This window comes from Lutjanus erythropterus, chromosome 4 (assembly GCF_056507025.1).
Source record: "Lutjanus erythropterus isolate fLutEry1 chromosome 4, fLutEry1.hap2, whole genome shotgun sequence".
In the NCBI taxonomy this organism is placed as follows: Eukaryota; Metazoa; Chordata; class Actinopteri; order Lutjaniformes; family Lutjanidae; genus Lutjanus; species Lutjanus erythropterus.
The window spans coordinates 19,088,089-19,114,016 of NC_139320.1; the positions used below are offsets into that span (position 1 = coordinate 19,088,089).

Genomic DNA, 25,928 nt, shown 5'->3' on the forward strand with positions numbered 1-25,928 from the left:
AACTGTGCAAAATAACCGATCTTCTGGTGGATGGTCTTGTTAACTTATGTAGGTAATATAGAGGCATCAGTAACAAATCGAGACTGTTTCATGAGCACTTAAAAACTCCTTGTGGTAGCTTTAAGGAATTTTTTATTTTCTATATCAGCACTTAATACACCTTCACCAGCCAATAATGTGGAAACTTCTAATAATGATCACTGTTATAGTGATCAACCATTTGTATGGATCAAAAAGCTGTGCTAACATTCAGCTATGTTACTTTACCTCGCTGTTTCCAGATGGCTACCTGAGCTTGTGACAAACTCAAAAAATGAGCCAATGTGATGTGAAACTTGGTTATTCAAACAACAAGAAACTGTTATATCTGCTGGTGTTGGAGACAGAAAAATCATGTCATGTCTCCTTGAGCGGGCCCTTGATGAAGGAAAAATATTGAAGCTGTCTAATTATTTTATATGCATGTGATTAATATAGAAATGTCAATTAGACGATAATCTGCATGAGAAATAAAGAAAAACAATTTTTAATTTAAAAAAAAAGTCAAAGCAAACCTCGGTTTTCACTCTTCACAGAGTTGATAGTTTGTGGGATTTATAAGAGTGTGACACATCAAAGGCCCTGATTGACTTACTTATTATTTTTTTCCACCTTGCCCGTCAGGAATGCGGCCTCTGATTTTCTACTTGTTGCCGCTGTTAGTTAGATTGGTTATTGAGGTTATCTGAAGAGAGGTGTGCTTTGAGATTTTGGCTTTCCCTTTGGTGTGCCTTAGGCACAAACAGTTTGAAAAACACTGCTCCGACAGAGGAGCTTGCCAGATGGTTGATTTGTGCCTGTGTGGACTCACACCATTCCAACATTGAAATTTCTATAACTTTCCAAAACTAACAATCAGAAATGCACACATACTTCATGCAGCGACTGTTCAGATCTGTGAAGATGACACAGTAAGCAGGGTTTCAACTCTTTTTTTTATTCTTTACACCACTATTTCCAGCATTTTTCAAGCACACCAATGTCTTAAAGGGACGGTTTATTTGAAGTTGGGCTGTATGAGCATATTACATAAAGTAGATGACGGCTGGCACGCCCTCGGTTTGGAAAAGTAGAGAGAAGTCCTGGTGTAAACAGCTAAGTGTTGAACTGCTGTGGACAGAGTCAGCAGAAAAACATATTTTGGCCACCTAAAGGCCCACCTAAAAAATCAGCTTCAGTTTAATTATTTGTTATATTTAGAATATTTTCACCACTTTACATTACTGTAAAAAAGTCTTTTCAAATGGGAATCTGCCATTATATAAGCCAAATATTCTGACCTTTAAACCAACTCCGACTCCATGGGCAAAATCATTTCATCTCAGAACACAGGAATTGATCTGTTTGTTTGTTTGTGTCATTGTGTGACTTTGGTGAATCTGAACTAAACTTTTAAAACACTTAAACTGATACAGATTTTTTTTGGGTGCGCCTTTTTCATGGTGCATGGCTAAAATGCGTTTTGCTGCACACCCTTTTCCAGCAGTAAATTTTTTAGTTTCCTACTGTTGCTTCTCCGCACTCGGGGTGTGTAGTCCGCCATAATACACTGACTGGATAAATACCTCATACAACCCACCTGCAAATAATCTGAACTATCCTTTAAGTTTAGGCGGTTAAACACTGAGGAGGAGATGAGATGTGAACAGTAATCTTGGTGTCAAGTTTGCAAACTTCATTGATCCATCCCTCCACCACAGTGTCCTTCCCAAAAGGTATTGTTGTTGATCTATAACAACATCACTTTACTTCTGTAGTCTTTCTGTCATTGTTGTTCTCTGGTGAGGACACTCCTGAATACCTGCCCAGGATTCTTAGGAATTAACATTCATATTGAACAAGATTTATGTCTGATGCCAAGATTCTGTGCCAATGCAGTAAGTAGTGTTCCCTTTACATAGCAAAGCAGAAAGTAAGGCGGAGGTCAGGGTGTGGGAAAGATGTGCTGTGCATTTGAATTTCAAATGTGAGTTTATGCCCAGTCACAGACCACACCATTAATATTTGCATAAAAGAAAACTCAGATCATCATCTTCCCCAAACCATGCTGAGTTTTTGTGCCGTAACGCAACCTTACCTCAAACTCTACCTCAAGACCTTAACTGTAGTGCTAGCAGATTAGAAATCGGTCAAATTAAACATTTATGTGACGTTATATGCAGGAAGAAACTGACGAGCGCTGCATTTCCACCCGAGATACCAAGACCTATTTTTCAAGGAACTAAAAGTTTTCCTCAGCCCATGGTTGTCTGTTTCCACCCATCTAAAGACCCATGGAGTTTAGGCAAATGAGTCCACTGACAGAATTTTTGTGTGTGACTATACAATAATGGTGACACTCACTTCCAGTTGTGCTTTACTGTTTTACAAATGGGATCGTTGAGTGAACGCTGGAAATGAGACAAGCAATAAAATGCAGCAAAAAAACAATGTTTAAATCCAGCATTTCCCGAGACTGCACATGAGGACGACACTAACAGTATTTATGATTTGATGAACTAGAACTAGAAAAAATAAAAGCACATTTGAAGAATCAGAACTGTTCTTTGTTTTTGGTGTCATAATGATGTTAGTTAGATTTGGTTTGGTTATAGCTACGGAATATTAAATAATTCATCTCTGCTCACTACATCGTAGCCTTTCTTAGCCTAAAGTATAAAAAGAAACTACAGGTAATATTAACGTTTTTTGTTAATACAAAAAATTGAAATTACCAGTCATCTTAAGAAGTAAATTATTATTGGTTGTGATATTAGATGAAAAAAAAATCTGTATTGTGCCTCACTGCTACATGCCACTAAATCCTACACACCAGTCTTTGAAATGTTGGTTTTAAAAATTTACAAAAATGTACTTTTCTAATGAGTTATATGTGATGAATTGTATTTTTTAAGTAACTACTAAAAAAGAATGACACTTTGACAGTTGGGTCTGTCAGCTGAGAAAATGCTCACATAGGTTTTCAAAGGCAATGATAATAATTAATTAATTAAAATAAATTTCTCTTGTGTAATGTGTGAAGCTGAAGACCGGCTGGTTTTACCCCTTTCCATACACGTGCTGGCCTCATTTGACTTAACACTTCTGGGATGGCAGGGATTTACATAACTATTACAGCAGGGTTACCTGCTTGAAGGCTTAGCTTGAGTCAAGCAGCCGTAAAACAGCGTAAAAACTATAAACTCTTCACAATAAAAGTCCCTTATTATTTTGTTATTCAGAAGTATTTATTTTGAAGCGGCTAAATAAGGAAATTTTTTCATCAGTGAAAATGAACATGCTGCAAACGAACATGAAACTGTAAAATAAAGCACAGGTACAAACAATGATGCTGTTAGATTGAATCAGTTAGAAGCTACAAAAGTATTTAAAGCTGAACACACAGAGACTTTTAAAAACCTCTCCTGCACTGACAAGAGTTCACTCTTGCAGCACTTGTTTGTTTGTGCGGGTCACTGAAGGTTGGCCACATTAGGCTACACCTCACCCCAGCCTGCTGGAGGTCAGGTCAGGTCAGGCTCGCTCTCGCCCTACTCCATCTCGGCACAGTTCAGCGCGTTATAACTGGTAATGGGTATACAAATCAGCTTGGCGCAGTTTGACTTGGAATGACACGAAGTGACAATGGAAAAGCCCCATTAGTGTAGCTTTATCCTATAGAGCTAAAAGGATGACTTACTGTTGACTGGAGACCATTTTGGCACCCTTGAGGTGGCAAGATGCCCAAAACCGGGTGACTGGAACCCTCAGTTTGTTGACAAAGCTCAGACCACATGTCTGAGGCAATAGTATCATATAGCTCCACAGAATAAACAGCAGGGGGCCTGATGGAGGTCGATCACATTGCTGAACGAGCCCCTAAAGATCTCTGTCAATATTATGGGCGTGTCAAACTGGAGGACAGGGCCTTCTGAAAGAGCCATCAGTCATAGCAAGGAGAGAAAAGAAAATTGTTTGTGGACGTTATGTAATCGACCAGACTGTGAGCAGATGTGACTGCAGAGGGAAGGAGAGAGTGAGGGTCTTAACGGCTGAACACTGGCCAGTCCTCCCACTGTGCTGTCAGATTACCGGGATGTGTTTGTTTTCTGAGAGAGGAAGAAGCCGTCCAAATAAATAGGCAGCGCAGCCAAGACTCCCTCTGCTAAACTGTCAGCTGTGGTGTGTCTCTCCTTCCCTCTCGCACTCGCTCTCGTACAGCAGTCCTGAATTTCTCTGTGGGATGGTTTGAGGTTTTCTCAGCAATGCTGCCTGTTTGCCTGTCTGGGTCAGCCCACATATGTGGCACACAGTAGGAAAAGGGTTAACAGCCCCTTCCTCCTCCCTTCTCTTCCTCGTTTTCTGTCTGTCTGTTCATCTTTCTTTTACACCCCCCCCCCCCCATTCCAAAGATGGTGCTTTGGTGGCTTGCCCCCGTGTGCTTACACTCGGCGTGTGGAATTATTTTTGTACGGGGAGCTGCGTTTGATTGCTGTGCAGGGACCCTGCCTCATACAATGGCTCCCCTGTTCTGAGGCCCCCAGGTTTCTAAACTAGACCCAGAGCCTTGGGGGTGCCGTGGAGTAGGTAGAAATGGGAGGGGTGGGGGTGTTGGGAGGTTAGAATACATTTGTGGAGCACCTCACTCTTCCCCCAACAGCCACCCCCTAAAAAAACAGACCCCTAGTCTGCCACCATGGGCCCCTTCACCCCCCCACCCCCCATCCCCACCAGCAGCAACAGCACAGCCAGTTAGGCAAGGCTCCTGCATCAAATCTCAAGAAAAGCACATCACAAATTTAATTTTGCTTTTTTTGTTCTGTTTCATTCAGAAAAGGTATACTCAGCAGCTCTCCATAGCCATCTTAGCGCTAAATCTTAACACTCCCCGTGTAGTAGCTGCTCTTGTGTTTTCTCTGTGCATTTTTGGGTTTGTTTTTCCACTCGCTGATTTATGCCTGGGGGCAGCTAAAATTAAGAGAGCATTTTGGTGCCGCCCAGGGTGCCTGTGCAAGTGGAGGAATGCAGCGCCGAGTTCTGCTCCATAAGGTGAAATGAATAGGCAGCCATATGCACAGTCTTGCCTCTCTGACTTTATTATTCAGGACTTTAGGAGTAGTAGCGTTCGCAGTTAAAATGCTGACAGGCTAAAGGTTTTTTTCTACATTTAAAGGACTGACTGTATGCTGGGTTTGCTTTTATATGGGACTAAATTTACGTGTCGTGAATTATTTTACCTTCTGAAATGATCTTTTAAGACAAAACAGGAACACAATTCAAAAATGAAAAGGGCTCTATAGTGCTGTTGGACAGTAACAGAGCTGAACCTGCCGCTACTGCCACCTGCTGGGAGTTGTTACACCGTTTGAGCTTTTTGTCACACAGACTTCAGAGCAGTGGTGCACGAGGGGTTGCTCTATATTATAATTTCCCTTACAGTTTGTCTGTCATAATATAAAAAATTTGCATCTGTAAGTATTCTGCAAGATCAATTATTCTAAAACAAACATTATTAAGAATCATTACGCTGAACCTTGTAAGTGGAATAAGCTGCTTCAGTTGCTTTAAGATGATATGAAATTGTTTGACATTTGATTTCCCCTTGGTGATTCTAAATTAATTTGTATTCTCACACATGTCCTATGATTTTACTACCTGGTCTCAGACCAACCAGTCTGTAATTAAATCCATACACTGTCTTTATAATCAGGCCAATCTTGGACCAAAAGCAAATAAGCTACTGTCATTGGCACATTTGCATTTTTGCAAACTTCACTGATCTTCATTATATTTGTATGGACTTTCTTAATTCAGAAACGTACATATAATCATGTTAAGTTTTTAAATGTGATGTGTGCTTTAGTGCAGTGGTTCCCAATCAGGGGTTCAAATTTGCATTACTACAAACAGTATGATACTTGCATTAGTGTTTTCAGCTTATCTACTATGTATCTGCCCCTATCAAATAAACCAAAAATAAATCATGTATAACGTTTGTTAAGTATAATAAAGTATTGTTAAAGGATCGTTTTGTCTTACTTTGCTCTCTTTTGTCTCACTTTGTTACAGGTAGCTCATCATTATCCTACAATACACCATCTCACACAGACCCATCCCCACGCCTGGCTGTCAAAGAAGGTAGGGACACGCTTCTTTAAATTCTTTATGCTTTATGTGTGTATATTTGGGCTGATGTTTATATCAAGTGATCAAGGTGAAATTGAAAATAAAAACACACAATCTGCCAGATTCAGACAAGCATGTACACACAGAGCGCACACACACTTGAGAATACAGACCTCTCACACAAATACACACGCAGTCGCTGATTGCCACTGACAAAGCTCAATGCAGGTGCACCTTTTGTGTTGTTAAAAATAATATGAGCCAAGCTGCTATTCAGGGCCACTACCTGAACGCTGTGACAACACATAGAAACTCTGTACAGAGGCGTATTTACAAGAAGACAAAAGCAGCGCGCTGATGAGTTCTATCCACAGCGCCAGGGGTGAGAGCGGACATGTGAACAAGGTTGTTTGCTGGAGAGACAGGCATCAGAGACAGGTGCTGAAGCGACAATGTGTACGGTAAACATGGCCGGAGAGCCTGATTGGCTGCTTCAGACCAGACTGGAGTGGAGAGGAGTGTATGAACAGGTCTCTATTGTGGCTATAAGTGAATGAATGACAGCATCCTCTGGTAATTAATATTCAACCTCACAACACACACAACTGTTTTCTTAAGATTACTGCCACTACTGTTTGTAAAACACATAGGTGGCATCTGTTAGTACTACGACTACGACATGTAGTATTCAAACATGTGGTACAGGGAACGATGGGTACGGGCCACCAGAAATATCCACACATGATACCACTTCTTCTTCGTCTTTAAACAAGAACCAAAATCTGTATCTTAGTTGAGGTCATTTCACTTGTTTTGAACATGAATTAATGTACTTCACAATATCATCAAACTACATTTTATTGTAATTTTTTTTAATATGAGAGACCCTGGCGGCAGAATTTACACATTTAAGCCTCAGATCTCATTGCTTACTTGGTCTCCATTGCCAAGTATAAATCTTAGTAGCTCATTAGTCAGTTTAATTAGTAGTAAGCAGTAACTGTATCTTGCCAAATAGTGAGCCTGTGATGCAAACTGTGTTATAACTTAGTGTTTCCAGTCTAATGAATAACCTAATTATAAACCATTTATAAATCATTATAAGGGTAGTCTTATTGTAAAGTGGTACTGTTTTTTAAATTATGGGTAATATTGTTAGGGGTGAATGTAACATAAAATACATATTATGGCACCCTAATTCCTCGCTGTCTGATGTATCCGGTGTGTTTTCCCAGAAGTTATAGGAACGAACAACTAACTGTAACAGCTAGCAGGAAACAAACTGTTTTAAAGCTGAATAAATTACAGATTTCTCTGTGTTTAAACGTTGTTTGAAACATTTGGGATAATGTAGGTACACAAGACCATTTGTTTGGTGTTTTTTGATATTTTAAGGCAGAAATGTTACATATTATAGGTTTAACAATGTATATAAATTTGGGCTCACTATTTGGCAAACAACAGGTCACTGTTGTCCTTTTAATGTGCTCTAACAGCTTATTAATTAAAGTGTTTACAGCCTAATTAATAACCTGATTATAAACCATTTATCGTATGAATCACTTGTTTTTTTTTATTCCAGGTAATATTTTTTGGCATGAATATAATCATAAAGTACCTATTAATATGGACTTTCTGTGTTTTTACTGTTTGAGCTGCTTGGTGTAAAATTCTTGCCAAAGCCAGAGGCTGATATTGTAAGAACAACGCCCACAGCAGCTCAGGATGATTGTCTCTTTCCTCTGGATACCTTTTCACTCTACAAACATTATTTTGTGCTGACACAACATGAACTAGGCGAAGGCTGCACTATCTGTAAAAAAAAAAAAAAGCTACACATCCTTTACATCGGCTATACAGTGTCACCACCAGAGCTGGGAGAAAGGACTGCAATAACAGTGATAGCCTCGCACACAGGATGAGGGGCCCTATCAAGGCAGGAGGAGAGGAAACACTAGGGCTGATAAGTGTCCGAGAATGCCCTCTGCCTCTCGCTATCTTCCCCAGTGGTGAGCATTAGCAGGCCGTGTACTTGTTCTCGCCCGGCTTCAATACCAATAGACCAATGGGCAGGCCAGATAAGATTCTGCTCAGTCACCCCCGACCCCGGCCTTCCTGGTTCTCAGCGCCAGGTATTTGGACTGGCAGGAATGGAGGGTCACTCCCTTCAACAGCATTTCCCTTTCACAAGAGGTGACTTCTATTATGGGCTCCTGTAACACTGACTGTGCCTCCAGTTCTGTCGGTGATCCCGGTCGAAACAGTGTTGGAATGTAATTAACTATATTTACTCAAGTACTTAAGTGCAAGTTTTGAGGTACTTGTACTTTACTTGACTATTTCTATAGTCGATAGTCATTTCATAAACCTCAGAGGCTTTTTTTGCTCCACTGCACAACAAGCTTTAGTTGCTAATTACTCTTCAGTGTTGATTTTGCATGTTTGTGATAAATTAACGGATGAACAATTCCTTTATTTGTTGAGAAAATTCAGCTACTTCTTAGGCTAAATTAATACTCTAAAAACCTTCTTAGATAAGCTGGATAGTGTCACAATAGTGAAAACATGTCTGTATTTCTGAAACGTTTTCCTTTAGTGATACAATAAATGATCTGATCTAAGTAGTTATATATAATGTATATAGTTCTATACTATAGCCGTAATATGTAACATTTCCACATTAAAATGTCTAAAAAGTGCTATTTTGTTCTGTTCTTACATTATCCCAGATGTTTCCAACAGTGTTCAGCTGAAGAGAAATACTAAATTTATTAAAGGTAATGATTCATTTCCAGCTAGTCATCGCTAGTTGCTGTAACTTCCAGGAAAACATGGGATACGTCGGATATGTCAGAGAATAAGGAAGGAAGTCTTGAGTACCTCATTCACGGACACGATTTCTGTCACGTCGGACAGATTTTCATCAACTATGGTGGTTGTTTAGCAGTAAAGATGCAACTCCCATTATCCCATGCTGCTTCTCGACATCATCAAACTATGTCTTTTGTTATTGTTTTAATCTCCTAGCGTCAGAACTTACATGCTGTGTGTTAAAACATCAGCATCAAAATGCAACATACACATTAATGTAGCAGTAATATTGATCACAAAACATCATTTATAATCATAAAACTATTTTACTCCACAGCAACCAAGTTATCAATTAATTAATTAAACTCATAAAATTCAAAATGAATTATTTTGGTTTGAAACATTCATAATCACCCTAAGATTTTGCAGCTTATTAATCACATTCATTATTACAAAATGTTACCTTCCCTGAAAATTAAATGAAAAGGTGAAAGAAAATGGAGAAGAAAATCATCAGAGTTGGAGTTGGGAGTTTGTGACTCGACCATAAAAGTGGTCTTGCTTCAGGAGAAGCCTTTATCAACATTTTCTCAGATCAGCATTGCCAGATGTTCAAGTTCATATTGCCTTTAGAGAACAGTCAAATACCATTCAGGCTCTTTGGGGTAGAGTAAGCATGAGCATGCAGCAGGAGACAACCCTTAATCTGCTCCAGACTCTGTGGTGTAAAATGCAATGTTATGAATAAAAGAGAGCATATAAAACACGGAATGCAGCAGCTATGAAAGGGTGTGTGTATGTGTGTGTGTGTGTGTGTGTGGCTCTCTGTGTGTAAGTCTGTGTCTACTACTTGCCTGTGGATAGGCATGTATGTGTGGGTGGACTGGGATCCTGTCTTAATACAGCATGTTTGCATGTGTGTTTTCATTGCTTTTGAGTGTGTATTTTAGAAACTAACAACAATACAGATGCAACAGTACAGAATAATGTATGTGGTGTCATCTTCTTCAAAAAAGGTAGTTGTCAAAGTGAATTTTAATGTCAATGCCATTTTTTTCAGATCACAGTGACAGTAACTATATAAGTACCAAAACAACACAGAGGCAACAAGAATTCTAAATACTAGAACAGAAAAAAAATACTAATAAAAAGTAATAAGGATTTAGATATTTACAAGTTAAGTTAGGGTTCATGGAGTACAATAACAAGGCACAGACAGACAAGTCAAGTAAATGTTTGTAGATTAAAAAGCTTTTCTCCCTGTGCTGAGTCTTAGTACCTTTTCTCAATTTTTTTGAGCTTCTGTTTGTGTCGCTGCTATGAAATTTTATAATTGGCAGCAAGGACACTCACATTCTCCGCTCCTTCTCAGTGAACGAGGAAGGATGATGATTCACCTTGTGTGAATGTATTTATTTTGCTGCCACGTCAAAGTGAAGTGCGCCATTATGTGTACAAGCCGTCTTAACATTTACAACTTTCAATTTCGCTTGCTCCCCTTCAAAGAAAAAAATGAATGAGAGATGTCATTTTCTCTTTAAAGTAAAGCCAATTTAGAAAAAGGTGAATGTTATGGTTCTGTCGTACACTTTGCATACAGGGTTTCTTTTATTATTTTATTCTAAAATTTTATTTTATAACCTCTTTAAGACCATGTGAAGGAAAATCTGATTCCCAGTATGATGTTGATGCAGAGTGGGTCACACTGGGGCCGGACTTTGATGGTGCTCCCTGTGTGAATACAAAACAGTACCGGGTGATGGCAGGGGTTTGCTGGTGGTTTTTTATGTCAACTTTATGTTTTTCTGACTCCCTATGCAACTCCAATGCCTTAAAAACAAAGTTCCTTATTTGGGCGTTTACTGGCCGAGGTGCAGCTATTTTGTTATCTTCAACAGTCTTCACCCAAACAATAAATACGCCACTCTCCAGCCAGACCTCGCTAAACTTGTACTTACACATATAAGGTGAAAGTAATGTCAACAGAAACTTTTGACGAGAGGATGGAGAAGCCACATTAGGGCACACACCAGATTGCAACACAGTAGCCGCGTGTGTCAATAAATTCTGGCCGGTCTGCAGGGTTTGCATTTGTGGTTGTTGTTTGAATGTTGGTTTTTGTGTGAAAAAATGACATTTTGGGTCGGTAAAGTGTCCTGAGCATTGTAAAAGAGCACCATCTCTGCAGATACAGTTACCACCACAGACTTCCAGTGGGTCATAAATTATGTTAATATGCATTGTTTTTAAAGAAAATGTTAACTTCATAAGCCAATCAGTTTTTACAAGCTGTAAACATTCTGCTTACTTCTGTCGTAGTTAAATCAATACGGCCTAAATTTCAAATGATTGGACAAGAGTTTTAAAAGACCTTTAAAAACACAGTGCATCACACAGTGTTTATGTGTGTGCGGCACTGATGCAGTCCCTTGTCGCTCTGATTTTTTTCTTTTCTTCTTTTTTGTTGGATGCTTCTCTGTTCTGGTGCACCCACTGTCTCCTCACCGCGTCTAACTCCTGTACTCTGCCATCATTCTCCTCCTCTTGTGGCTCCTTCCTCACACAGATGGCTTTTAAAGCACCTGTATTACGGGTATTAAAAAAGTTTACCCTGTCTGGGTCTCTCTGCTTGGCTCAGACTACAGGTTAAAAACAGTCCACGACTCGACTCTCTCCTTCTCCTCCTCTTTCTCTGGCTGTCTCACCCTCTCCGACTCAGCTGCTCTTCCTCTCCCACTCTGTCTCCCTCTTTCTTTCCCTCTGTGTCTGTCTGCCTCTCTCCCCTGCTCTGTCTAGCACTCTTGCCTTGTTTTGACTAACTGGTCCTGCAGTCAAAGTCTCCCAGGAGCGTGCACCACACCCCAGACCAGAGTGGAAACTGGCTCAAGTCGCAGTCAGAGCTAGGCCTGGAAAAATGAAGGGGGGGGGGGGGACTGGGGAAGAGGCGGCTCTGTGTGTGCACATTCGGGTCTGTGTCTGTGTTTGCGTGGCTGGCTCGCCCTGAGTACCCCCAACCACTTGGGCTTTGTACATTTTACCTCTGCTGCTTCTTCCTTCTTCTTCTTCTGCACTTTCGCTTCCACTTCCCCACCTTTCATTCAGTCCACTTAACCCCTAAAAACGGAGGAATTACACTGGTGAAAACCTGGAATTGTGTCCATTCTCGCCTGCATGCTGATAAAGGGAAAATCATTTTAGGGAGATTAATGAAATTCACTGTTTAAAAAAACAGTTGAATAAACTCTTAATTGCAAGGCAACTGCCTTCACTAAATTCTTGTGAGTTTTGTTAAGTTAAACTTTTGAAATAAACTATTCAAAGTTTTGCCGATCTACAATTTTTGTCGAGATAATTTACTTTTCAGATAAACTTGTAACTTTGAGTTTATAACCCTAACCCTAACTCTTTTGTATTTCAGATCTGTTCATAATGACATGTGAACCTGATCTGTCATTATTTGTGCTTGAAAATTAAATGGTTGTGATTGAAAATAACCAATATTCACTGTCACTTCAGTGAGTGAACTCAGTTTGTTTTGTTTTTGTTTTGTATAAAATACAATTTTGAGGGCAGTTTAAAAGGTTTATCAAGAGAGGAAAAGTAAATTATCTCATCAAAAGGGTTGGGCTCAAAACTCAAAAATTTTATTAAAGTAGGTTGCCTTGAAATTTTGAGTTTTATCAACTATTTTATTTTTACAGTGAATCTGCTGCCAGCAACTACTTCAAGGGTATCTAAAAATGTGGATCAGCTCATACCAGACAGTAGCTGAGTTTGCAGCCATTGTTTTCTTTTCAAATTCCAAAGTTGTGTTTCGTCTCACTGTTTTTTTATGGGGTTTTTCTCCTGCTGCTCTTAGGTTTCTCCTCTCTCTATTTCTCTTTCAAGGCCTTTGTATGCACTTAGTCACTCTGCCTCCATCTTCAATAATTTCTCTTTCTGAGCCTCTCTCGACCTTCTCTCATCCCTCGCTCATTCTGCTTCTCCACCACCATCTCCTCTCCTGTTTGTAACCCCTCGCTGCACGTATGGAGGTAGCCCCGTTGTGTTTTTTTCGGGGTGGATGGAGGGGGCTTGGGGGGGTGCTGGCGGTGAGTAGAGGGGAAAAAAGGGCCAGTAAAACAAAGAGAGGTTGTCTGCAGGCGAGGCAGGCAGGAAACGCAAGTCTCCCAGGACTCTCCCCCAGTCACTGCTCCTTGGCTATCCTGCCGGCCCACACCAGATTGAACCTGACAGCCCTGCTGAGCCACGGCAGCCCGCTTCTTATTTGTCCCTCTTCTCCCCTTCTCTTTTTGTCTTTTCTCTCTGTTACACCCTGCTTTCTTTCATTCTTTTGATCATACTCTAATTTATTCACTATTCTCATGCTTTGTTGCGAGCTCTTACCCTTCATCTTACTAACCATAATGTCTTAGCACCACTTGTCACTTGTGCTGCCTTGCACTTTTACTGCATTTTGAATATCTCTACCCCCTCTTGTCATCTGCAGACTGGAATGGGCCCTTTGCTGAAACGTCAGGGGTTAAAAGTTGAAAAGTTAGAAATTGTTAAAGAGATCAAGAGGTCCCTGAGCTGCAGGAACTTTTCCCATTGATGGACATTCTGCTAGTGAGGAAAGGGAAAACAAGGCAACAAAACATCCTTTGAAAGGAGCACGAGACACATAATTGGATTTGAAATGTTTTTACGTTTCCATTGGTGGATTATGAAATGAGTAAAACAATAAAACACTTGTGCAGCAAGCAGACTTCATTTTTATGATTGCAGAGAGATTTTAATCTGGAGTTCATTTGTGCTGAAAGGAGAATAAGGAGTTTCATCTTGCGTGTTTTATTATTTGTAGTTTTATCAGACAAACCAGGATGTCAATATGTTCTGATCCACAAGAGGGCAGTATTATACAGTGTTTAGGGACGGCTGTTAATGAAGTGGAAGCTGGTGATGAATTTGCTGTCACTGAATATTCCTCTGGTATGAATGCATGGGGTTATATGAGTAAAACACACACTGGGGGTAAAGAGATTACAATAGAATTACAATTTAAGTATAGATATAATTTTCATGTAGCATGGACACAATTAGAAGACAGTTACAACATTTGAGCAAAATGGTTAAAAGATATTTTGCTAAAAATAAAATTACTAATATTACACTCAAAACAAGAACAATTATGGCACTGAATCTTATGTTTAATCAAGTTTAAAGGTGAAATCTGCAATATTTTTGCTGTAATAAATCATAAAATCACCATTGGGCCGTCAGAAAGGAAACATGTGAAGCTGAAATATTTAACGTTATTTAGAGTTCAAATTAAGACTGAATGTTTGAGAAATGAGTTATTGCCTCTTTATGAGTTGTACGGAGTCATTAATTATGAGGAAGGAGTTCAAAGAACAGTTAAATTGAACTTTTTTTTTTCAACACAGTCTGACAGGCAGTCACTGAACCTCAACTCCAGAGCTTAACTTTACATTGACAGACAACTGACAGTTATAAACAGCTGATTGACTTAGAGTGCAGGACTTTGTTTGTTTTTGTCAAATTATAATGTTGTGCTCATATTGCACGTTTTCCTGCAGCCTGCTTGCACTTCAGGTCTGGGGAAAGAATTCACTTCAACTGTAGATAGTATGTTAAATATGATTTCAACCGATTTAATTCACTGTCTATGGCTCCAACTTGCTATTTGGACTGCTAACTAAAAACTACTTATTTCTGGAAACTCAGTTGTTACATATTGCTCCTTTAACAAGGAGTCAAAGGTCTTTAGTCGCACAGCTGAGAACAGGAATCCTCCCTGTGGCTCTTGAAGTTGGCAGATTTAAACACATCCAAGAGGACAACTGGTTGTGTGAATTTTGCAAATTTGGAGAAGTTGAGAATGAATCACATTTTCCTCTGTATTTTTCTTATCATGATGAGTTAACAATACCTATGTTAAATGAAATGTCAAAATCCAAATTCTTGTGCACTGACAAGGACAGAATGGAATGTATAATGTTTATTTAATATTATCGCTTATAAGTTGGCTACTTAATTTTCTACAGCATGGGGAAAAAAACAGGATGTTTTTTCTGCTTAGTATTACTGATTTATGTAGTAACTTTTTTTGTTTGTTTGTTTGTTTGTTTTTTTTGTGCATGACACAATTGCAAAAAATCTGATTAAATGCAGAGAATACAACCACTGTATTCTTTCCTGACCGTGAAAATAATGCCACTCTTAAAATAAGTCATCTTCAAAGTGTTTTTGCACACCAAATTGACTGACCTTTCTATTAATTAGCTTAAAGTTTAGAAGAATAGAGTGAACTATATTACAGTGACTTTGTTTTTTTGTTTTTTTTCAGTGATTAATAGCTCATCTGCTTGTGAGTTATTTGAACGCACTGGTTAAAACACAGTGGAGAATGATTTACAAATATAAATATTCATGTTTTGTACCTACGCACACAGAGAATGCATTTATACTGTGGGATCAACACATTCACTCACTTGTGAAATGTCAAAACATACCATTCCAATGATCTATTAAGATAACTAATCATGCATATTGTTAAAAACACAATGACTAAGACCTGATGCTCTTTATTAGTCACGCCATGCTTCATATTTGCAAAGGCTTTACACTTTGCAGTTGTTGACCTGATTCATCAAACAATTTGGTGTCTAGTCTCTGGCAGCAGGATTGACTTTTATTGTTCTCAAATCCAGGGATTCAAACTGCTGACTTTGATTGACAATAAGCCTTCTTCTGAAAAATTCCACCTACACTGATGGGAAATGGGATTGCCTCTTGACCTCCTAACAGCTTGCTCATCCCAGCAGCAACCTCTGTCATCACCATTATACTGTCTCCGTCCATAGCCCTCTGGGACAAACACTGCTGACAAAAAGATTTGCAGATCACGATAGCACTGTGAATAGCATGTTGCACACAACACAGAGCTACAGTATGCATTATGTTTCCCCGTTTTCTGGCAACTCTTTGAACTGTTTTAGCCATCAATGATCCTAACAATCAGGGTTGCAGGCCAGGTGCAATGTGAGTACACTGAGGCATTTTTGAGACATTGCCAGGGGAAGGATACATCCCCTGTTTTATCTGCCTGTGTCAGAGTGATTGATTGTCACTGGAAGAGATCCAGCTTCACACTCAGTCAGGTTTGAGCCGCAGACACACAGCAGATAGAAACCCCATGCAAACTGGGCCAGTTTGGCTGTTTGTCAAGGTTTCATAAAAGCTGCTGGTGTTGGGAGACGGATGGGGGTGAATATCATGTGGGTGTTTTGTCTGTGCGTGTGTCTCTGTTATACGGTCATTTGCACCGATCCCTTTATTTGTGGTCAGAGTGTACGTTAATTTGCACCAGACCCTTTATTTGTGGTCAATGTGTTGCAAGCTGCTCAACCAACTGTCCTCCGTCAGACATTGCTCCATCTACGTTTAAATCATCACAGCATGCAAAACACAACCACATTACCATGTCCAGATATCCTGCGAAGAGCATCTTAAACCATGTTATGATAGATTTATTGATGCCATTTGGCATTGGTCTCCATGTTATTGCTGTGGCAGTTGCGGTCCCATGATAGGCTTGCACACAATGAGATGAGACACTGACTGTAGTCACAGGCACACAGGCCAATTTAGAGATTGAAATTTGACTAAATACACAGAATTTAGATGAGTCAACCACAGATTTCTACAGCACCCACTGATCTTTTATGAGTTGTGCATTAGTGATTGCCTCCTCTTAGAAAAAAGCATCTGGGATATATTTTTAAAATATACTCTTCCCTTCTTTCCTCTGTCTTTGATAGACCCTTCATATGATGCTGTACGGCGGACAGGATGGTCAAACAACATGCACAGCGGCAAAGGTGAGAACACAAAGATCAGTCACACATTATTTTACAGTGCACTTATAAAACATAACAAGCTGCACTTTGTATCAAATTAAACAAAAAATTATATATTCTTTATTAGACAGTATTAGACCCTTTTTTAGACCCTTATCAGACTTTATTAGAGTAATTAGGAACACATTGCAGCAGAACTGTACTATAAACTAAAGTGAAATCACATATCTGCAACCTGAGACAAACTCTTTTTGGCTGGCACCTTACAATTTGCACTGCAGTTCTGTTATAATGTGTTCTAAATTATTGTCTATGAAAGTCTAATTAGGGTCTAACAGTGGAAAACAATACACTTTAGTTTATAGTACAGCTCAGTTGTAGTGTGTCCCTAATTATCCTCTAATAAAGTCTAATAAGGGTCTCATAATGGGTCTCAAGTTTGCATGGCTGTAACCTACTGAGAGGGAACTTGATCCTTCATTTCACCTGATGTGGTCATGAACTCTATTATCTGTCTATTCTGTTCAGGTTAAAACACCCAGATTATTTGGAGATGCTATTTAACCCAAGTCTGCATCACACTAGAGGCAGTTCAATCATCCACATAGTCTAGACGTGTAGGACAGACTCCTAAAGATTACAGCCTGTGTTGTCAGAACATGAAGTGACAGCCAAAAGAAGTGCGCCCAGCCACAAGCTACTGCCTTATTTACTTTGGACCTGGCTGCTGACGTGCCTTCAAGTTGTGCAGCCTGGTTATCTGTAGCCACCCTACTGATGTTTTCTCTGAACCTTTTCATGTCTCTCTCTCTCTCTGCCTTTTCTTGTCTACTGATTGCCTTCCTTTCTCTGCAGGCTCACCGGTGGTGACTCAGAATGTGACCAAGTCCACTGAGCAGCCTAGAGCTCAGCCAGGTAATGGATTAAAGGACCAGGTGTCTTTCCTGATCTATAAAGCGTCAGCAAAAAAGTAGGGATGCACAGTACTGGATTTTTGTAGATATTTTCATTTTGGTCGATTGCCGAGTTATAGGAACATATTTTCCCCCACTTAATTGCAGAGAATGTTTCTCCAGTAGTCGAATTAACATATTATATAACTTTTATCATGATGGCCCACTGGAAAATGCAGACATAGAATATTATGCTTTTCAAAATGTGCACATTCACTTGGCAAATCTTGAAGAGGGCACACAGTAGAGTGCAGATCCTCGCCAGATGGTGAAGCACCTACTGCAATTCCACCACAACTCGCAGATGCAACCAGCAGAGATGTGCAATTAACATCAACATGACCCCACCTTTGTTGTTGTCATTTTCCCTAACTGAAACAAGATTTCAAACTGAAGCAGTTGCAGATCACTTGTGGCCAGTTAAGAAGACTGAGAAATCAGCTGTCAATGGTCATATAAAACAGAGCACTCAAATATATAATAAATACTGACCTGGAACTTTAATAAAAGATATTAAGGGCCCTATCTTACAGCCGGCACAAAGCCATCACACTGGTAGCGAAGGTGGATTTGCTTTCTTACACTAGCACAGTTGTCATTTTTGCTATGTCTGCAAGATGTCAAATGAACTTGCACCTGGTCTGTGTGGCCATGGGTGGGAGGTCAAAATATGAAGGCAAAATAAAGGCATGCCCGGCCATATTTGCTATCTTGTGCTCAGCACATCGGAGAAAAAAAACACTTGTGCCTGGTTGAAGGCACAAGGGGCGGGACAGGACAGGATACCCCTGTATGCCTGGCACAACCCAGCAAGGGTGGATATGGACACACACTGAATAAATTAAAGCCACTGCTTTTCACTTGTGCTTTAGATCAGCGTAGGAAAGAGCCCATAAGGTCATACTTGACCAATCAGAATCAAGTGTTTAACAAAACTGTGTAATAAAACATGGTCTACTGTGTAAAAGCTGATGTATGTAAGCACAAATCAAGATGAAAAAAATGGTCATGGCCTCACAAAAAGTGCAAAAGAAGTGTTTACTGGTTCACCAGTAATTTAATAATGGACTGTTTGGAAGTCTGCCAACAAGCTTTGAGTGTTTACTAGTGTTGGTAGTATTTTTTTCTTATCTCTCAGCCACACATACATTAGCATGTGTAATTGGGTTCCCGGTCAGCTCATTATTTAGAGGGTGTGCAGAAAACAATAATCCACTAACACTAATACTTTACCACGTAATGCTCTCTCTTTTTGTCAGTGTTTTGCATATTTTACTTTGTTTAATCAACCTGAAACATGATATTATGAGCAAAATAACAGAGGATTAAAAAAAAAAATTAAATTATATAATCATCTGCTGCTCAGTGACATGTTTATTTTGTCCTCAGTCCTCCATACTAATTAGTGTGGATAACATACAATTATATCACCACAGTAATCAGCATGTAGACCATCACAGTTCTCCTTTTGTCTACAGATCCTTACCAGGTTCTTGGTCCCACCAGCAGTCGCCTAGCCAATCCAGGTAAGATTTTGGGCAAGTCTTTTATAATGCATCTGCTGTGAATAGCCAGTCTTTTCTCAAGAATGTCCTCAAACAGGCCTCACTGGACACATAAGGAGTTGTCAAACTGTGAACAGTGAAAAATTAGCTCATGGATGAGGCTCTGTATTTGATTTGATCACTGTTTGTGTCCACCATCAGGTTCAGGTCAGATCCAGCTGTGGCAGTTCCTCCTGGAGCTCCTGTCTGACAGCGCCAACGCCGGCTGCATCACCTGGGAGGGCACCAATGGCGAGTTCAAGATGACGGACCCAGACGAGGTGGCGCGGCGCTGGGGCGAGCGTAAGAGCAAGCCCAACATGAACTATGACAAGCTGAGCCGCGCACTGCGCTACTACTATGACAAAAACATCATGACCAAGGTGCACGGCAAGCGCTATGCCTACAAGTTCGACTTCCACGGCATCGCTCAGGCGCTGCAGCCACACCCCACCGAGTCTACCATGTATAAGTACCCCTCGGACCTAGCCTATGTGTCTTCCTACCATCCCCACCAGCAGAAGGTCAACTTTGTATCCCCGCACCCTCCATCCATGCCCGTCACCTCATCCAATTTCTTTGGACCGACCGCTCCGTACTGGAGCTCGCCCACTGCAGGCATCTACCCCAACCCAAACGTTCCCCGCCACCCTAACACCCACGTGCCATCCCACCTGGGTAGTTACTATTAGATACCCCACTCTGACCATCCAGCACCCTCTAAAACCTCCCTTTTCCCACAACATGATCCATGATTGCTGACCTGCACTCCCCCTGAACCGATGAAGACTGAGTCAATGAGGCATTTGCCCTCTGAAGAAATTTCACTCCTGAATGAAGGATGATAAAATTGAAGGAGATTTTTGTTTTGTTTGTAAGAATCTATAAACAACTGGATGCTACAGTCCAAAATGGAATACTACTTACCTTTACAAGACTAGTTTGTTTATGTTTTTTGGACGTGCGTCTGAGTTTCCTGTGCCTTTCTCTTTCCCATCCTCCAGAAAGCTGCACCAGGTGTCCTTTCCAAAACCTTCCCAAACTAAAGCCTGAGGACGGGGAGAGCAAGTCGAGTATGTCTGCCTCCTCGCCACGCTACAGTGCCAGACATGGGCCTATTATTTATGGGTCTCAATCTACATCCTCCTCAGTACATTTTGTACATTAAAGCATCTGCCTTTTCCGCTCGTCTACAGTCTTGTCGGGGTTTCTTATTCCCACCACACCTAGCCTTCTGTTTCCACTGTCTCCGTCTGCTCGTCTGTCCATCTGCATCTTTTTATGTGTGTGTGGAGAGTCTTCTGGAATTCGCTGGACAAGGAGGAGCTCTCAAAAAGAGATGGACTTTTCTCAGCACTGAATGAAATTTGGCAACTGGAATATGCCATTCACAATTTAATTTATCCTCCAAACTGGAAGGCTAGAGAAGAGTTAAATGCTGGAGAAGGAAGCGCTGTATGTTTTGCTGACCTGGGTCAACTCAGTTACTTAAAAATGCTTTCTGTGTGTTGCTGTGTTTGGTGTTCAAGATGGCCGATGTGTATAGTTGACTCGACTGTGCCGGGGAGGCTGAGTCAACATGTAATTGGAGTAATTTGCAACAATAATTCAACCCAGGTCAGATGTTTTCAGGGGGCCACACACTAGGCTATTAAATGTTTGCCATGTTGTTGCCTTTCAGCCATGCCATTTCCAGATGTTTTGTTGCTCGACCATGTCAGTATTAATGTGAATGTCTTCTGGTTTGTGAAACACGTGTAAAAGGGATACCCTGCAGCAAAATCAAAATTTGTCAGATGTTTTCATTTCATTTAATGGAAAAAAAAACCACATTTGTTTGCTGCACATATTTGAATCTAAAACATGAAAAGTGCCTTTTTTGCAGAAGAAGACTGTATATTATTTGGATGTTTGTGCCTTACAGTGCCATGATTGCATCCAATTTAACTATATGGCATAAAGAGTAACCAAACCCTCACAGTGCTTTAACTGCTGTTTTATACCATTTATTCTCCTCTCATTACAGACGAAACAGCATCACATCTTAAAGATACATAACCATCATTTCCAAGTCACATCAGAAATCTGACAATTTTTGATTTTGAAGTGCATTCTGACAATAATAGCTGCCATGCTGTCTCCTTCCTCTTTGTAGGCCAGTCAGGACCATGTAGGTCAGCACAGAGAAGTGGCTTAGCAGTATGTCATGTTAATAGACAGTAAAAAGGAAAAATTTTACACTTTTCTTGTGAATGTCCAAACAGTGTTGATGGTAATGGTATGGTATGCTACCCTGACCAAGAATGCAAAGTTTTCCTGTTCACGAAGCCGTACAGTAATGCCTGCATGTACCAGGATGCATTGCAGATGAGCTTGTGACTCTGTGTGTTATCACCACCTTGGCTGATAGCTGTTACTTTGTTGGCCAAAATATATTGTTAAGGCAGCAAAAATACTCATCTAGCAGGCCGCCTGGCTAGATAGAGGCTGAGGCTAGAAATCCAAGCTGAAACAGACTATAGTTCTTCCTGCATCCAGTGACATCACTGAATACAGGAAGAACAAAAGATTTAGCTGCAGAAGAACTCAGTTTTCTTGGTCAGCATAGCATACAGTGAATACATTTATCATCAACATACTGGACATCCACATGAAAAGCGCAGCATTTTCCCTTTAAGGTGCATTTCAGCAGGGCTGGATCCTAGTTTGAGAGCAGCATGTGTGCTTGAATGTTAGTTTCTCACTGATCTAAAGCCCAGCATAAATGCACATGAATCTCAAGTCAGGATTCCATCATCATGTAATAGTATCATATCAAAACATATCCATCTTCAGGTGTTCAAAGCTGTTAATAACAAAAGTATTCCTTTTGAAAATAAATTACTTGGAACTAAGTAGTTTATCAGAGAACAAAAACCAACAACGTATGACGAGATGAAACAAAGAAATCCTCAGATTCGCAAACGCTGTGCGTTTGTCAGACCTATTTTTTATTATTTTATAAGCATCAGACAACTAGGCATTAAAGCAACTTACTGTATAAATTATGCAGAGTTATTTTCATATGTGACACAGTATAAAAAGTCAAGAGAATTAATACGAGTTGACCTCGGTCAAAAATGCAAACCTTTAAAGTCCATTTCTGCTAAGTAGTTTGTTCAGCATTTTAAGCGTTTTTATATCTGTACATTTGGGCGATACATTTTAACATTTTTGTTTTCTTTTAAGTGTTATTATTTCTGAAATTCAGTTGTAACATCCTAAGTGCCTTTATGCACACAAGGTATTTTCTTGTATTCCCAAAACCACAAATGCCTGCTTGAATCATAATCCAATACCCAGGGATTCCTTTACTCTATATGCAACATGTGATTATGATGGATCTTTTCCATTGTGAATCCCCTTTTATGCCAAATGGCCCTGGAATTGGTGGCTTTTCCTGTGCATTAAAGAATTTCAGGTATATGCAAAATAATACAAACAGTATTAATATCCACAACCAGCTTCTCCTTAAGAATATAGCTTTAAAAGAACAAATAAAAAAGGGAACATGTAATTTGTAGCATAAAGAAATAATTCTAATGTACCCTTAACTTCCATGTTTCACAAGCATTATCAATGAAAAGGGATCTGTGCTACTTCGTATATGCAATGTATTTTGGATATCAAATATATATATATAATGTGTATAATTTTACAAATAACCAATGTATTATTATTATTGTCATTCCTGCAATGTATGAAGTAATACCTTTTGAAAAAGGGCTTTTGTATAGGAAAATGTGACAAAATAAATGTTTTTACCTCTCAAATCTTCCATTGCCTGCCTGTGGCTTCACCAGAGTGCCGGGACTGATGACAACATAGTCGCTGTATTTTTCATCAGGACATTTTGAGAAAGCAGATCTACAAATGTACACTGTAAAAAGTGTATTTCAGTGGTAGCTGAAGTAATGTAATGTTTTGAATGAGTCCCACTTTCCTTTCTGCTTTAGTGATGCCAGTCTATTTTTGTGGATTATAACAACTTGAAATTACATTCTGCACCTTTAACCTGCTATTCTTATTTCAGTAAAACGGTATCGTTTTTCCAGATTTTTCCTCCTGCAGTTGAGCTGCCATTTTCTAAGCCTCAGAGAGAAGGTTCAGTCTAACAAAAGATAACATTATATTTTGTAATCAGATAATGTATTGTGTCAGACTCAAATATTCCACCTGAATTGGTTAAATTGTGTTGGTTAACTTTTCGTGAACTCACTGAACAAAACCAGCTATTGTGAAGGCTGATGTTAAACTAATATGAGTAGGGATATACATTACATTTAATAAACTGAAATAACAAACTAAGGTTACTATAAAATTACTCTTCCTGAAACCAAACTATTAGGTTGTTAAAGAGCAGTATCATACTTTTGGGTAACAAATAAGTGAGGTGGACAATTGAAAAATGCCACAAATTTAGGATGTATTAATGCAAACTGTTGATTTTGAAGTAATAAGATTATTAAATACAACTGTGTTCATTTAACTTGTTAAGTTGATTTGAAAAAAAAAAACTCCTTTCAACTGAATGTTGGCCCAAGAATCCTCTTTTTTCAGTGTAGTACAATTTGCACATTTTCCACAAAACATATCCCAGTTGTGTCAAGGTTTGAGAATTGTTCTGCTTTAATTTTGTGACTGTTCTGGTAACTCATGACACATTTTCAGTGAGGATTATTCCTATTTGTTCTTCTAAAGGAGCAGTAATGTGTTAAATTTGTTTATACTAGCATTATAGTATCTGCAGAAAGCAGTGTTTTGCCCCTCCTTATTTAAGCCAGCTTTGTCTGTATGTGCATCAGTGCAATACATGCATTCAATACATGCAAAATTACATTTAATATTCCATTCACATGTGTTTTACAGCAAGATAAAGTGACCGTTACAGTTTGTTAAGCAACTTAATCTTGATCATCAATGAAAGGCTTGCTATCTGATTGTAATATAATCAAATTTATGCACAAACTAACCATGACAAGGCACTACGGAAATGTCGTGTCCTATTAAGAGCATAAATATACACACTCAGCTGCTTTTTTATCAGATACACCTAATTCGGTCTAATGCAACAACCTCGCCATAAATCACAAGGCTTCACTGTTTGTAGTGCTGTTGACTTGTATTGCATTATACTTCAAGGTAGTGATTCCCAAAGTGTGGACCGTGGTTCACGGCAAGGACATAGAAATGTTGCAGGTAGGCCTTGAGAGGCCATTAAAAATAAATAAATGAAAAGTTTTCATTTTATAAGTTTAGAATTACCACAAAATATTTATGAATATTTTTTAAAAAAATATATCAGAACGACTAAAACAAAGATATGTGATTTAAATAATGTGTTGGTCATCATTTATCTGACCAAGTTTAACAGGTGTGACACTGTATTTGGTGACCTGTCAAATTAACACCGGAACGTGTCTTACATCTTGTCATTGGTAACGTTAGTCTCAGAGATGTGATTAAAGGTTCGGCTGTGTTGCTGAAGATTTTCAGATTTCCAATTGTGCTGTTGCATTCTTCAGTTTAAGAAAGGCTGCTTGAAAGTATTTCACTTTTTTTTTGTCCCAAATGCATATTAATGAAGGTAGAATAAACATCAGACTGTGTTACTTCTCGCTGGCCGTACCTAATGCAGCTGAGGGTATCGTTGAAGCATTAATCATTTCCAGTGGAAAGACATGGGTGGAAGGTATAGGAGGAAGGTGAGGAACCTGTGCCGTTTTTGCAGGCTTTCTTTCTGTAATGCCAGCTTTCTACTATGAAAAGTTAGAATTTGTCATTGAAAAAGCAGTGATCAACTGTGTTTACACTCTGTCCAGTTCTATCAGGTTTTGGATCAGAATGTCACATAAGGGAATAGGTGGAAAAATCACTTTAGACTGGTGCGCATCAGTTTGAAAGTCTCCTCAGTATTCAGCACTTTGTGTCATTTAATTCTGTCTCTGAACACAGCTTCAAATGATAGGTGTTGGCAATTTAACAACCAGTGTGTACACATGGCATCTGTGTTAAATGACAGCTACAGCCTTGCAAAGTGCTCTGTTAGTTTGCTTGAACCATGTTGACAAAAATATGTATCACAGACACAGCAAACAGCCATCGAGGGACAGTTTTTTTATTGAAATATGCTTCTTGTGAAGCATGTATCATCTTTACGCCTCTTAGTAATTTCACATATTTATCAATATTTATAACCCTTTTCCCTGGCCCTGCTTATTACTCTGTCACTTGCTGTATCAACATCTCTTGTGCAGACACACACAGACGACTCTATGCAGTTCATTGAAGAGGTCATAGTGCCAGGTCCGCCTTAACAAAACCTGTTGAAGCTTTGTGCTAGCAGAAAGCATGTGCTGTTATTTCTGTAAATGGAGAGTTCTGGTTTCATGTTCAGAACCTGCAGGCAAAACAATGGGCAGTAAGCAACGGCTCTTATCTCCCAAACACATCCACTCTGTTGTGTTTGGATCCCTGTTTGCTGTCACAACTTCACTTTGTTTACAGATGAAAAGCCGTGATAGGGGTTGGCACCTGTCATTGTGTTGCTTTGACCTTTTTGATCACAGCCCATA

The 25,928-nt window shown here is 39.5% G+C and overlaps 1 protein-coding gene across 1 annotated transcript in view; it reads left to right on the forward strand.

Moving 5' to 3' along the window:
* fli1 (Fli-1 proto-oncogene, ETS transcription factor) overlaps positions 1-23,126 on the forward strand; it is a 37,622-nt gene extending 14,496 nt beyond the window's left edge. Inside the window, exons 5-9 of the mRNA XM_084717214.1 lie at positions 6,088-6,156; positions 16,779-16,838; positions 17,673-17,732; positions 19,249-19,296; positions 19,477-23,126. Of these exons, the coding sequence (XP_084573340.1) occupies positions 6,088-6,156; positions 16,779-16,838; positions 17,673-17,732; positions 19,249-19,296; positions 19,477-20,006 (767 nt within the window). The 3' untranslated portion in view covers positions 20,007-23,126. The remainder of the gene's footprint in view (positions 1-6,087; positions 6,157-16,778; positions 16,839-17,672; positions 17,733-19,248; positions 19,297-19,476) is intronic.
* The last annotated feature ends 2,802 nt before the right edge of the window (positions 23,127-25,928 follow it).